Source organism: Canis lupus, chromosome 11 (genome assembly GCF_048164855.1).
Source record: "Canis lupus baileyi chromosome 11, mCanLup2.hap1, whole genome shotgun sequence".
Classification (NCBI taxonomy): domain Eukaryota; kingdom Metazoa; phylum Chordata; class Mammalia; order Carnivora; family Canidae; genus Canis; species Canis lupus.
This window is the reverse complement of record NC_132848.1, coordinates 31,002,353-31,017,626: the sequence shown is the minus strand read 5'-3', so window position 1 is coordinate 31,017,626 and position 15,274 is coordinate 31,002,353. Positions and strand designations below refer to the sequence as shown.

Here is a 15,274-nt window from a genome sequence, read left to right as displayed (position 1 = left end):
GAATGCATTCAAATGACCAGGGGAATCCTGGGCCCCACCTGGCTGCTCCAAGGATGGAGGAGAATAATTATGTTGGCATATGTGCATCTCAGTCCAACATCCAGTACTGTGGTTGGGAAGCTCTGTTCTAATAAGCACAGGGGACTGAGACGAATTTACAAATAACTATAAGCACAAAGAAAGAGACTGAGAAGACTGTCACTGTCTGCTCTCATCAAACATAAGTGAGTAGAAATGAGATCAATTCAATCTGCTTCCTTTCATAATTCATCTTCCAAACAAATCAAGACCAAATAACTCATCCTTCCTCTGGTCGACAGATAACTGATCAGTCCCACCAAGAAGGCTGCAAAGACCCTTGACAGATGCCTTGCTCATAGTAAGTAAGCTAAAGACTACTTAAAGCACATAAAGTGTGTCAGAAAGTTCTTTGACTTCTTACAAACACTAGAAAAATAAACCAATAAGAGGAGGAAATTACATTTCAAGGTCATATTCAAATATGAAGGGAGAAGCAGGAAAAGAAGCCCCTCCCAAAACACATACACACAAACACATCACATCCCCTCTGTGACCAAGCTCCATCTCCAGAAACCTAGTTAAAATTCTGCCTTCTGATATTTATAAATTTAGTCAGCCTGAGCCAAGTAGGTTTCTGCAATTCCAGACATCTAGGCTGAAGGGCAAAGGGCAAAGTGAAACTTTCAAAAGCTGGCTAGTAGCCAAGGGCATCACATCGAGGAGGCTCCCTTAGCAACACACAACAGCTGTCTGCTCAAGAGAGGGTGCCGCCATCTTTGCAAGGGGCTATAGATGCTCTTATTTTCACAACTAAAAGCAAGGTTTTTTTCCTTGTATTATTTTCCCAGTCATTCCCCTAAAAGTTATCACATCTCACAATTTAAAAACCTCTCCAATCCCAACCTTTCCTCTTCATCGCAAATTACATCATAGTTAACAATAAATTTAAATAATGTAAAGTATTAGTTCTTGGCAAATATAAAATGCTTTATAATGTCTCGTTATTAATTACTATTCTAGTTTCTGTAGACTTGGTTTCTAACTACAAGCAAGTCACTCTGTGTGATTTAATTACTTCCCTCATAAAATCTTCATAACAACAGTGACCTACTTCATAAGACTATTGTGAAGGACAATAAAAATTATTAGATAAAAACTTATAAAAGCTTATTCCTAATTAAGAATCACACCACCATCTGGCTTTCAATATCTAAAGAGATGGTTTGATTATCAAAGGCAGTGCCCCCAAAACAAACACAGGTGGATCCTGACCCACCAGGAAGACTGCAGCTCCTGGAACGGCTGGCTCCTTTTGCCTGCCCCATCTGCCTTCTCCAACCCTACCAAGCCCAGAGGATGACACCGCACTGGGAGCTCACCCTTGGGCCTAAGTCTAACAAGATAAACAACATTTTAAAAAAACAAAACAAAAACAAACCCAACCAATGTCACAATCACTGCTAGGTTTCAAGAACCTAACACCTGGGAGTAGAAAGGGATGGGGCTGCCTGCGCTCTGAGAGGAAGGCCATTTGTGCTGGAGCCGAACCTCGCAGCTTTCCACTCCTTATATGTGCAAGTGCAAGCCCTCACCCACAGCACTCCGTACTCACCCAGAGGTACATCATGTCAGACCGGGCTGCTCAAACTCAGCGGCCAGTTGATCCTGGACTGCAAAAAGGCACTTCAGTGAACTGTAGGAAAGGAGGTGCCAGGCTGGGGGGGGCGGGGGGCTGCAAGGGTTCGGGGTGGGGAGAGACCCCCCCCAAATCACTTGAGTTTAAAAATCTACCACGACCGGTCTTCTCCCCCCTCCTCCCTCCTCTCCAGCTGACTGTTCTGTTGTTCTCTCTCCTCCCTCTCCCCCTCCCTCTCCTCCTCCCTCTCTCCTTCTCCCTCTCTCTGGGAGTTCCCAGCCCCGTGTGTCTGAACCAGAGTGTACAGCACTCTCTCTTTGCCTTCAGGGAATCTCTCCGTCATTCTACTTCTAGAAACACAATCATCACTCACAGAGATTACTGCAAAAGGCAGGGATGGGCGGAGCTAGTAATAAACCACCAGCACCAGTTTCTAATGCTAGACACAAACTAGTTTAAGACAAGTTCTTTAAATATGAATGAAGCAATGAAAAAAATTCTGCCCTCCAAGAAGATGAAGAGTTGAGTCAAGTTTCCCTTCTGTCCAATCCTTCTGGAGCCTCCTCAGAAGCCACGCAGGAACACAGAACCTGCTCAGAGCCTGTATTTCCTCCCTGCAATGCTGGCCTATGCCACTCTTCTAAATAATTCTAAATTTAAAACAGAAGAAAAAATTACATATAAACTCAAATAGGCTTTTATCTTTTTTATTACTGTTGCCCTAATTCAAATCAACACAGCCTCCTTTCTGAAGAGAGAGAAGACAAGCAAGGGTTTAGAGTCACATGGATTCTGAGCCCTTAGCATGTTGCAGATTCTTTACTAGGCAAGAGGACAGCACAGGGGACAAAGCATGGGTTTGGAAGCTGAATTTACAATTATTATTATCACGGACTAGGGAAAATTATTTAACAAGACTAGGCCCTGTTTCCTCAACCAAAAACTGTATTTAGTACTCTTTGTAGAGTTGTCGTAGTTAGATCAAATGATAGAACCATGTAAACTATCTGACAAGTTCCTGGTGACCTGTTTCTTCATATAGTGTAGTTCAGACACTCAATAAGGGCTTCAGATATGCCAAGTATATTTTGATCCATTATGTTCAACGGTGAACAACAAGCATCATCAAATCATCTGTCCTGGTGGTTTTTATTCAGAAAATAGCTGACTCCTCCATACACCAGAGTGCATGCTCTCTCCTTACTTCCCACCCATTGCTGCAAACTCAAATCCAAAAACCCACCCTGGCTGCACGGGACCCCTCCCTCCTCTGCAAGCCTGGTGTTTGTAACATGGCTTTCATCACATCTGCCAGTTACTGCTACATTCCTGTACCTACCAATCTTAACGCCTTGATCCACATGTATCTGGGGGGACCCATCTATTTTTGGCCATGAGGTCTTTTGCATGATACCTAACACACAGTGAGTGCATACATTCTCAAAGCGTTCCGTGTTTGGGGGAATATTTCACTCCTTTAACTCGTTGAAAAAAACAACATGAAACCAAAAAAAAAAAAAAAAGGAGGCTACCATCTTCCAGCTGCCTCAGGGTTCTGTTCCCCTCAGACATGTTGAAACAGCTCTCTCCTGCCTGTAAAATCTCCCAGAAAGGTCTACAAGCCTCACCCTTAAGGCAGGCCTTGTGCAGGTATAGGTTCACTTGCTTCCCCCCTCCCTCATTCTTCCCCATTGTAATGCCCCTGTATTAGCCATCTGCTACAGAATTCCTTTTACTCTTAGGGTAGAAGTCAAGGCACTTCTCCCTTTCCTCCTTGCTCTGTGCCTTCTGCCAGAGAGCTTATAATAAATACCTTTTCTCTCCTTCCACCTTAAACTACCAGCTCATTTAAACTTGGAGAGGTGGGGCAGGTATTCTTGGCCTCACCCAAACCTTTTCTTTTTCTTTATGCAGAACCTCTCTGCTTCCTCTGATGGCAAGATTACCTCACTTCCAGTATAAAAGAGGAATAAGAACTTCCAAGTCTCAACTTGAGACAGCCTTTTTTTTAAAATGGGAAAACAAATCTTGACTTTCTATAAATTGTTACATCCATAATAAATTTTTATATAAAACTTTCCCCTCTAGTCTCATAGCCCATGCCCTAAATCTTAGGTCAAAGACCTCCCTATACTCGGTTCTTAATAACTATATTAAAAATCACACTGTTAAGCCATTACAGTCCTTCCAAACTCTTTGAAAACACAAAATTGATTCATTCATTCTTAACCAAGTATCAAAGGAACAAATACAATAGAATGTCACATATTGTCACTTTATGGTATTATCTTTTAATCAAGTTTGGGATGGGATAAAGACATCCCTACTCTCCTGGAGCAAAATAAGAGAAAAACACACAGGGAAAAGAGGTCCTTGACATGAAATAAGAACAGTTCAAATATGTCACCAAAATCCAAAAACAACCTCCAAAACACTCATAAGTGGACCCGTTATAAACTCTGGAACCACAGGGAGAGTTAATAAATTCCTACTCTAAATGCTTTTCCTTTTCAGATCATAATTTTAAAAACTGGGTAAACAGTTTGGTAGGAAATCAAATTCTTCTGTGTTTTCTTCACATACATCAAAACAACTCGCAAACCCCCAAGCAAGCTAAGCGAGCCTTCCTTATTCATGCTCCTATGCATCCACATTTCCCTACCTTTAAAAAAAAAAAAAAAAAAAAAGGAAGAAAAGGAAACAAAGAGGTTGAAGGAAAAATCTCTCAAATAGTCAAAGTCAAACGAGGAAACTTATGCTTGATAGCTACGTGGGATTCAGATTAAGAGACACAAAATTGTAACAATTCCACACTATGAAGACACTCTGAAAAGGATCACAGTCTTATCTATCACCTACAGGATTAGGATGCACACATACTTCATTCTCTCAGGAGAACATTTTATCAGAATCCACCACTGTACTCTGAAGCTTATCGGCCTGTCTATTAGTTCAGAGGAGAGGACATGTGGACTGGAACGTCCGAGAAAGAAATGTCCTAGGGAGGGCTGCAGAGGAAGTCTGGCATGCTTGCTAGAAAGAAAAATCCGATTACCAGAGACAGCAATATAGGTGCTGCCAGTAATTCTAAGGCTATGATGTAGACAGAATTCTTGCTTCTGAAAGTGCTGGATTTTGTAATGTGAAAAGTCTGGGGGCCAGACTCTCAGAAAGGGTTTGGAGCCACATTTGGCATTCTCTGCCACAAAGTCTAACAATTCAAGAGACTGTACATTTCATGCAAGCTTCTCCATGAGTGTAAAGGCTGGTTGGGGGGGAGAAGTGTGCACATCTGGGGAGCCAAGACAATTTTATAAAAATATACCTGAGGAATCAGGCACTAAAATTTTTCCAAAAGAAATCCAAGGCAACACTCTCTACATAATTTATACTCCTTCCACTTTCAGGACAGCTGGAGACAATAAAGACTCACCACAACACTGAGCTATAGAAATGGGCCACATGAAGTCCAACTGAATCTGACTTAAAAAAAAAAAAAAAAAAAGTTGAAAGAATAGGGCTTTTCTAACTTTGCCTCCTCTCAGCTTAAAATAGCAAGGATTCCCACAGGGCAATTCTCTAATAGAATTTTGTCACTCAAAATATGACCCATGGCCTAGCACCAGAAGCCTTAGCATCAGCTAGGAGCTACTTAAATATGAAGACTCTCAGGCCTCACCCTAGACTTACAGAATCAAAATTAACATTATAACCAAAGCCCCAGGTGGTCTGCACGCACATTAAAGTCTGAAGAGTTGGTCCAGTTACAGCACTGTCACAAAGCAGCAGAGACTCAGGGAAGAATGGCAGAGAGATATAGCTGCTACTTTTCAGGAGGGGATTAAACCCCTCTGGAAGACAAAACCGAGAGTGAGTGAATATTCCACCGCTGGTTGCTGATTTCATAAAGACACCACCAGTGGCCAGAACACACTATGTGCCACAACTGGGCATGCCCGTTTTCTCATTACCTTCACCGTATCTTTGTAAGGGAGGCCTTACTTTATCTTTTTCACATGTAAAAGGAAATTGGGGCCCAAAAGAGACAAAAGCTAAACACAAGTCTGTAGGACTCCAAGATGGTGACAACTGCATGACAATTGTTCACTGATAAATCGTATCCAGACTGACAAAATCAATGGAAATTCTACCCTGGATATAACCTTGCAGGCTACCCCTGCCCATTACCAAGGCTTCAAGCAACAAATGACAGAGGGAACTCAGTAGACACACACTGTATGTGAGCTCTCAGAGGCTGCAGTGACGGGTGTTGCTAAGAGCATGGTTTCAGAACCCTCTTGTGAACTGTGGTTACCTTCTATGATCTCGAAAGTGAGCTCTAGATGTACACACGGAGAAAAGAAAGGGTGCGTCCCAAGCTCACTTCTCCGAACAGCTACAGGAAAATTGGGGATTTACTGGAGCTCTTACTCCCAGTATTTAGGGGAACCCAGAACATCTAAAAGAGGAAAATGCATTATCTTAAGAAAGCTCTGTTTTTCCTTATTATGTTTCAATCATACTCTCAAATAAACTCCCACACTTGCAAGTTACTCGCTCTGGTACCCCCTCCAGTACAATTTCTGCCCTCCTGGGAAGTCCCCATCCCGACCACTTTTTCATTATCTACCCACTCCATTGGGTAGATGTGTCTCCCTTTCCCTCCTCTGTGCAACTGTGATTCCAATGGTCCATTATTATAATCCCTCCCTGCAAATACCCTCAATCGTGTGTCCTCTCCATCCCTGCCACGTGGCAAAACTCCAAACCCGGTGAAACAGTGATCTGCCTTATCTGTGCCTGTGCCCACACAGCTGAATGCTGCTGGAAAAAGATCACATAACCACGCTGACCAACCCAACATGATCACAAAGCTCAACTGGGCCTCTCACAGTGCCAAGCAATCCCACCAAAGCTGCCCCTGTAAGCTTCCTACTCTCTAGGATGATTCTTACCTTCTCCTCAAACCTATTTCATTCTCTCCCCACCATTCAACTTTCAGCTGTTGCTCTATCCAAATATTTCATTTTAAAAGAAGCATTCAGAGGCACCTGGCTAGCTCAGACTGTGGAGCGTGTGACTCTTGATCTCAGGGTTATAAGTTCAAGCCCCATGTTGGGTGCAGAAATTACTTACACATAAATCTTTACCAAAAATAAATAAATAAAAATAAGAGAGAAGCATTCAGACAAGTGTCTTCTGTCCACCAAATCTACAATCCTACTTAGAAATGCAAGCATCTCCTTTTCCGTATGCTCTGTTACAATGAAGGAAGCATCCATGGCATCAAAGCCCATTTCAGCTCTTGTGCTCATGCCTCTCCCCAGATACCTATGTAAGGACTGCACTGCTCTGATATATGTTCTCTCCTGCACCATCAATCTGTCTCCCCTCTCTACTCATCATTGTCATGCCAGCAAATAAATATACGTCCATCTTCAGAAAACCTTCCTCTGCTCTCATGCACCGATGAGGAAAAGTAAACAACAGGGTCACCACTTTGACGTCAGCTTGGCAATATCTATTAAATTCTGAAACACGCATGACCTTTGGCTCAGCAATTACACCTCCAAGGAGCCTAACTTAGAAAAGCCCCACAAGTGTAGAAGGAAGTTCATCATAACAACCTGTAAGAGCAGAAGAACTTTAAAGACATAAATGTCCAATAACAGGCAAATGACTAAATGAACTACGGTTTTTAAATAATTCTCCTTTGACCCCTTGCCTCCCCACCATAGTTCCCTGCTCACACCTCATAGTAACATTTCTCAAGTAAGTTGACTACACTTATCTCCACTTCACCCCTCTCTTCTTCTTCAATCTACTCAAAATAAAGTTTCCAAGCCCTCCACTCCATTAAACTGGTCAATGTCAACTACTTCCATGTCACTTAACTCAATGGACATTTTGCTGTCCTCAACTTATCTGACCTCTTAGCAAGATTCAACAAAGTTGGCAACTCTCTCAAAACATTCTCTTTTTCTAAGCTTCTGAGATACCACAGTCCTGGGTTTTTTCTTCCCTGCATTACTGATTACCTCTCAGAGGCTTTTCCTGGCTATTGCCTCAACAAATCTCTAAAAAAGAAGTGTTCCTTAGGGCTTGATCCTGGGTCACTGTCTTTTATCTGAGTTATCTCATCCACTCTTATTGCTTCAAATACCACCCACATGCTAATAATTACCAAGTTCTACCCCCAGCCTGGACTTCTCCTCATGCTGCAGTAAGACTCTTAGCCATCTCAAAGATGAGTCCAACATAATATGCCCAAAATTGAGCTCTTAATTATCCACTACCACTACCTTGAAATCTAATATATACTTGGTGTTCTCCACCTCAGTAAGTGGTACCACCTGGCAACTATGCAAGGCAGTGTTCCTTCCCTGATACCTCAACCCCCACATGAAACCCACTAGCAAGTCCTGCACATCTGACTTCTCTGATCTTCTCTGCCACCACCTTAATCCAAGCCACCATCAGCTCCTACCGAGACATTTCCATGATTCCTCTACTTCGATTGTGGCTCCTCTGCAAAACATTCATCACAGAGCAGCCAGAGGGAGTTTTTAAAACAAAACCCGGGATCCCTGGGTGGCGCAGCGGTTTGGCGCCTGCCTTTGGCCCGGGGCACGATCCTGGAGACCCGGGATCGAATCCCACGTCGGGCTCCCTGCATGGAGCCTGCTTCTCCCTCTGCCTGTGTCTCTGCCTCTCTCTCTCTCTGTGTGACTATCATGAATAAATAAATAAAATCTTAAAAAAATAAAATAAAAAAATAAAACAAAACCCAAATCTTATCACTCCCCTGATTCTACAGCTTTACATTCTGCTTAAACATGTTTCCTAACTGGCAGTGTCTGGGTAGCTCAATTGGTCAAGCGTCCCATTCTTGGTTTTGGGTCAGATCGTGATCTCAGAGTCATGGTATTGAGCCCCAAGACAGGCTCTGCACGCAGCACACAGTTGGCTTGAGAGTCTCTGTCTCCTCCTCTCCTTCTGTCCCTCCCTTCACTCAAATGCACATGTGCACATGCATTCTCTTTCTCTCTCAAATAAATTAATTAAATCATTTTAAAAATGTTCTCTATATTAAGTCCTTATAATGGCCTTAAGGTCCTGTATAATCTGCTAAGTGCCTGCCTCTCCAAGCTCAGTGCACATCATTATCTCACCTTCGATCACTAGGCTCAAGCCAGTTCTGGATCTAGAGCAAGTTCATCCCTCTCCCTGGCACCCCTTAATTCTTTTATTCCTTTTTCTTTTCTTTTTTTCTTCTTTTATTCCTTTTTCTTAAAATCCCTCCTCATCCTTTGCAAGGCTGTCTCCCTCTTATCTTTCACACTTCAACTTAAAAACAACTCCTCAAATAAAATTCTCCAGACCACTCTCTTTAGTTGGGGGTCCTTCTCCCAAGCCCATACTCTACTACTGGTGCTTGGTTTATTTTCTTCCTAGCTGATATCAAAATCTATCACTTATTTATTTATTACTTTGGTTTCTTATTTATTTTTTTATTTCTCCATTAAAAAATAATATTTTGTTTATACCAGATACAACTATGTGATACCTTCTACTATGGAACATTTTATCCCTTGACGTTTTGTTAGGAAAGGTCAAAGTTATTTGTAGGAGTTTCTGGCACTCAGGCAACTGTCTAACCAAGTCCTATAAATAAAGTTAGAGCGCTACTAATTTTGCTCTAGTAACCAAAAGGACTCAAAGTTTTATCACAGCTATAAACCATAAATACATGCCTGCACCAATGGCTTTAGAATGTTAGTTTGAAATAATAATATTAATATGAAAAAGCAGTTCCAATCTAATCATTTACTTTGAGGTAATTTGAACATCAGCATTCCAAACTGCCTCCCTTCCAATACTATAAATGAATTCTGCACAGCAGAAGATAGCATCCCCACCCAAACTCCACTATAATCATGCTTGCTGTACAGCAGTTAATTATCTAGTCTAGAACCATATATCTGACACAGTAGCCACCAGCCACTGTGTGAATTTGATTTAATTAGCTAGTACTGAATTTTCAGTTCCTTAGTCACACTAGCCACATTTCAAATGCTCAAGAACCACATGAGGCTAGTAGACAGGGCAGATATAAAACATTTACACTGCCACAAAAAGTTCTATTGGACAGAGCTGTTCTAGAACATGGTAATAACCAGGAAGCAAAACGCCCCCTAAGTACTCCAAATACCAAAATGTTCATGTACTTTCATCAGCAGGAAAGCTCTGCCAAGCCTTCTCTCAATCTACTTATTTTTATTTTAGAAATAAATTTCTGTCCTGCTTATCTGGCAACTTGCCCACTGAAAATTTAAAAAGGAAATCAGGAAAAGAAAAGTAGGAAACAGTAAGGACTCAGTACCAGAGGATAGGTGACTACCATGTCAGAGGCAGCCACAGCAGGCACATGAGAGACCAAAGCAAAAAAAATCCCTAAAAAGCAGGTAAGATATCAAAATGCAGACAGATGTCAAGATGGCACCATACAATAAGGCCAAAGCAGTAGAATTTCCTGAAATATCACCCTTTTGGGTATAAATAATAATTGATGTTGACACTGCTAAAACCATTAAGAAAAGTGTCTATTATACTAAGAAAAAGAAATAAATTATATAGTTACATAATACATTTTACAAGTATTTATTTCCAAAATAACTTAAACATCTTGGTGTTCAGAGAAGGGAAAATCCTCTTAGCGAGTTGGAATACACCACCACCAAAAATAACTCATTCCTAAAATATTCTGCATAGTCAAATTTAATTCAGCTCAACCAACATAAACGAATGTTCAGTTCAACCAATACGAACAAATGTTAACAGAGCAGGGACGGATAGGGAGAATAACACAAGATCCTTCTGTTCAATGAATTATGGTTCCTCCATGGGATATATTTTTGAGTGATAAAATAAAGGTTCAGGACGATGTATATAGCACAATATCATTGAAAAGAAAAAAGAAAAAAAAATAAGGTATTATACACAAAATGGTAAAATATCCATTGCCTCATGGGGAAAGGCACTGTGAGGACTCAAGACCAGAATCAGGGAGTCACTTTTCACTATATGACTATTTTTCACCTTTTAAATATTGAGTCATGTCCACGTATTATTTATTTGAAACACATTAATCATCTTTAAAAATTTATAAGATTTTATTTATTTAGAAAGAGAGAGATGTGTGTGAGAGCCAGGGGAGGGGCAGAAGAGGAAGAGAGAGACAGAGAAGCAAATGCCTCACTGAGTGCGGAATCCAACACAAGGCTCAATCAAGAGCCAGACAGTTAACCAACTGAGCCACCCAGGTGCCCCTTAAACTAAATAATTAATTAATTAATTCATTAAAATTTAAAAAAATTTTAAAAAGGGAAAAAAAAGGCAAGTTCTCTATCCCTAAGAAATATAATCTAATGGCTTATCTGGGCTTCAAAAAACTGAAAGGCTAAACATCTAAATATTTAACTTGTATTTTATTCTTACTAAAAAGCCCACTCTCGGGATCCCTGGGTGGCGCAGCGGTTTGGCGCCTGCCTTTGGCCCAGGGCGCGATCCTGGAGACCCGGGATCGAATCCCACGTCGGGCTCCCGGTGCATGGAGCCTGCTTCTCCCTCTGCCTGTGTCTCTGCCTCTCTCTCTCTCTCTGTGACTATCATAAAAAAAAAAAAAAAAAAAAAAATTAAAAAGCCCACTCTCTACTATTTGAAATTCTGACTAATCAATTGATTTCAAAAAACTACAATGATCTTTATTACTACCTCATAATTATTTTTTGAAAAAAAAAATGTCTACATAAAGATGTATACTCTTCAGGAACAAAAACATCTTACTAGACAATCTAACAGAAACTGGTTGAAAAGCTCCCAGGAAAGCTACAGAACGGTCTTCTGTACCATGTGGGAGGCAATGTCAGGTCACTCTGATAGTCCATAAGGAGAGGATGGTGGTGGTTTCCCAATATCCTTTCTTTCATTCTATCTTGGTAACAAAACCCTAGTTTTCATTCTAGGACATTTGATACACACCTTACAAAAAAACAACTGTATCTCCCAACCTCCCCTGCAGTGAGATGTGGCCATAAGACTAAGTTGTGGCTAATGGGATATTAGTAGAAATGTTATATGAGACTTCCTGAAAGTCTTCTTAAGTTGGGAAGGAATAAATGGCTGGAGCTGTAGCAACCAGACAGAAAAGCAAAGAACAGTAAGGATCCTGGATCCTTAATAACCATGGAGCACCACATCAGCCCCAGACTGCCTACTTTTAGACTTCTTTTTTGCAAAGACAAAAGAACCTCTCTCGCATTTAAGCCACTTGGGGGTGGGTTCTGTTATATGCAACTGAACTTAATCCTAAGCCTTTGAATAGTTAAGTTACTTTACTATACTTTACAAATCAAAATTCAATTTCATTTGAAACAACAGAAAACTTTAATGCACATTAATAGCTTGCCTGCCTGATGACTAATTATCAAAGAATCTTTAAATATCTAGGCCAAAAAGTCAACTAGTCTATCCCCTAATCAACTGTCCCTAACCATTCCACACTAAAATGATAGACAAATTTAACTTAACAATTCCTGGATTCCCATATGAAAAAAAAGTCAAATGTATATATAACTCTCACTTTCATCATCTGTAAAATGTCATGCCTACATCACAGCAATACTGTCAGACTCAAATCAAATAGATTGCTAACTAATCTGTAACTAGAGCATTATACCTATCATTACTATTGCCAATTACCGCTAAAACAGCAGATTGGTAAACGGGAGTTACAAAACAAAAATTACATAAAAGCAATTACACAGGGCAGCCCAGGTGGCTTAGTGGTTTACCACCGCCTTCAGCCCAGGGCGTGATCCTGGAGACCTGGGATCGAGTCCCACATCGGGCTCCCTGCATGGAGCCTGCTTCTCCCTCTGCCTGTGTCTCTTCCTCTCTCCTCCCTCTCTCTCTCTCTGTATCTCTCATGAATAAATAAATAAATAAAATTTTTTAAAAAGCAATTACACAGAAACTTGGATTTGGGGTCCAAGGAATCCCATGAACTTGTCACATCCCCTTCACCAACTTTCTTATCTCTTCACCTTTCAGAAAACACTGTATCAGGAACTTCAGTTTCCTTTTCTAAAGTACTGGGGGAGAAAGGGCAGTTAGTGGTTGTAAGGGGAGAAAAAGAGGTACAGTGGTACAAGGTTTACAGCAGTTAGGGAACATGACACATCTGAAGTACATAACCCTGTTTTAGCACTTCATCAATTGTAAGGAAGTAGTCCAGCAATTTTTAGACAGATGCTAGCAATGGTTTACTTCTACAGTGTATTTATTCAAAAGAAAACACCAAATACATGCATACAGCTTCTACAGAGTATGCAGAAGCCAGCATTGAAAGTGGGATGCCATATTTGAGAAATAAGCAGAACGGGCGAGATCCCCTGGTACAAAAAAACTTTTTGTAAACTGTGCATTCAGGTGCAGGCAGTGTATGGAAAACAACAATGGCTTAATCTCTTTCATGTTTACACTTAATGATTTAACTTCTCTAAAATGTGTCTTGAAGTCTGAAAAAAGCAAATAATGGACTTCCTGAAGCCATTAACTTGTCTTTGAAACCATTTCTGGGGACTACTTTAATCCATGCCCACATTGTGCATGAGTCATAACTACACTGTGTTCAACTCATTATATTTTGAAAAGTATTCCCTGGTCAAATAACTTTGAGGAACATGTTTTAGTAATTTCACTATTTGCCAAATTTCAGCTTTTCTTAATCTTCTAAGAAGATCCTGAAATTAATAGATGCTTTTTACTAATTTCAAATACACTCACTGGAAGAAAACAAGCTACCCAGGGGTGTCAGAGATTAGCTGACAGGCAGACAGATGCCAAGAATTTGCTGCACATTTTAAAGGGCTACAATCAGGATAACAAGAGTGTGAGAAACAAAGTCAGACATCTTGAAGGTTTTTGTTCCAAGAAGGGCTATCAGAGGTATTGCCAATCTACATGCCACTCTCCTCTGAATGGCCATATCTGAGCAGTTTTAATGAAGCAATGAGATTTCTGGGGAATTAGAACTATTCTACCTTCCCTAGATGACACACTTATTTTATATCTATTTCTGAGTCTGATGTAGGACTCGGGGCTGAGGGTCTTCTGAACCGGCAGGAAAAATAAAAACACCGAAATAACATGATCGTCTGAGAAGGCAATCTATCTGATCCATGCCAGAGTGAATCAGACCATTGTATCTCAGATCTAACTGATGATGGCTTCAGTATCAAACTCCCCCCAAAAGATAGTACATACCAAACTCTATAAACTTATTTTCAGGCTATGACTAGACTCAATAACATAAATGAGTTCAGTGGGACTTACTTTAATCATTCTGAAACACAGTTTATTTTTAGTAAATATAATAGTCCCCCACATGGGAAGCTACAACCATGCCAAAAATTTCTATGAGGAGATAAAATCCTATTTATAGACCTATCAGTTGCTCCTTGCTTAGGTTGTAACATAGTTTCCACTTTAAGCCTGATATGACCTCCCCTGACTTCTCTCCACTCTAATGTTCATTTCATCCTGAAGGTTCTCTTTTATCTTTACCTTCCCAGGGTACTTAAGTAAGCTACCATGGGGGGTAGGGAGGAGAAGAAAAGAATCTCCTTTCCCTAAGCCTTCTCCTACTGGAGGGGTTTAGGTAAGTTTCAGGAACCTGAAATGGGGGAGAGAGAGGAGTTCTTCATTTGGTGAGCTTTTTGCCAGGGAACCTAATAAATACCTGGCAGTAAACAAAACGCTGCTACACAAGCCAGGCATGCTTCTAGCAAACGGGCCTCCTGAGGTCTCACCAGTGTATGACTTAGCTTAAAGTTTTTTACCTTTTAAAAACCCAACAAGAATAAATGTCAAAGTTTCTAACACAGAGAGTACTGTACTCAAAAGCTAACCAGGGAACCAAAAGAGAAACATATGAGATTTATTAATTTTTTTCCTAAAAATTGTGATCTGAGGGACTAAGCTGCTATTGTTTTACACTAGCTGCCGGAGTCTCTGCACTGCCACTTAAAATGCTAACTGCTGAGCCTCCATCCACAATTCCAGAAGGGTAAGGGCCTTCTCCTCATTCAATGAGCCATGTTCACTGTCTCCTTTCCCCAGAAGGGGCGAGAGCTATACCCCATCTCACCCTGGCCATGCCCCATTCCATGATCTGGATGAGGTTGTAAATGAACCCTATCTTTACTGCTCTGGCAAACCCTAACCCCTTTGATCTCTGAACCCCGGTAAAATGTGCCGTCTCTGACTCAATTTTTTTTTTACTACCTTAAGCATATAAAACTGCCTTTTGTTAATTCTGTATCTGTAGGTCTTATATCCTGAATGAGACTGTAAATTCGATGATGAGCTGCTCAAGGGCAGTGGTCATGTCTTATTCATCTCAGGATCATCAGTGTTTGGCCAGGTGACTGGCATGTAACAGGCACATGGTACTCATTGTTGAAATATCTGTTAGTCTGATCTGGATGACTGGGCCCACGTAGTAAAGCATACTTCTCTTTTGTGAATCTCTCACTGCACACAACTTAGGAGAGC

At 40.8% G+C, this 15,274-nt stretch overlaps 1 protein-coding gene across 25 annotated transcripts in view; it reads right to left on the bottom strand.

The window, feature by feature from the left end:
* Positions 1–15,274, bottom strand: part of RBFOX2 (RNA binding fox-1 homolog 2) — a 273,798-nt gene that overhangs the window by 147,323 nt on the left and 111,201 nt on the right. For 3 of the 25 annotated variants that reach the window (XM_072844146.1, XM_072844148.1, XM_072844150.1), the window contains exon 1: positions 1,634–1,691. The exons of the other annotated variants lie outside the window; for them this stretch is intronic. In XM_072844146.1, the coding sequence (XP_072700247.1) occupies positions 1,634–1,648 (15 nt within the window). In that variant the 5' untranslated portion in view covers positions 1,649–1,691. Of the gene's footprint in view, positions 1–1,633; positions 1,692–15,274 lie in introns of those variants that run through there. 25 annotated transcript variants of the gene reach the window in all.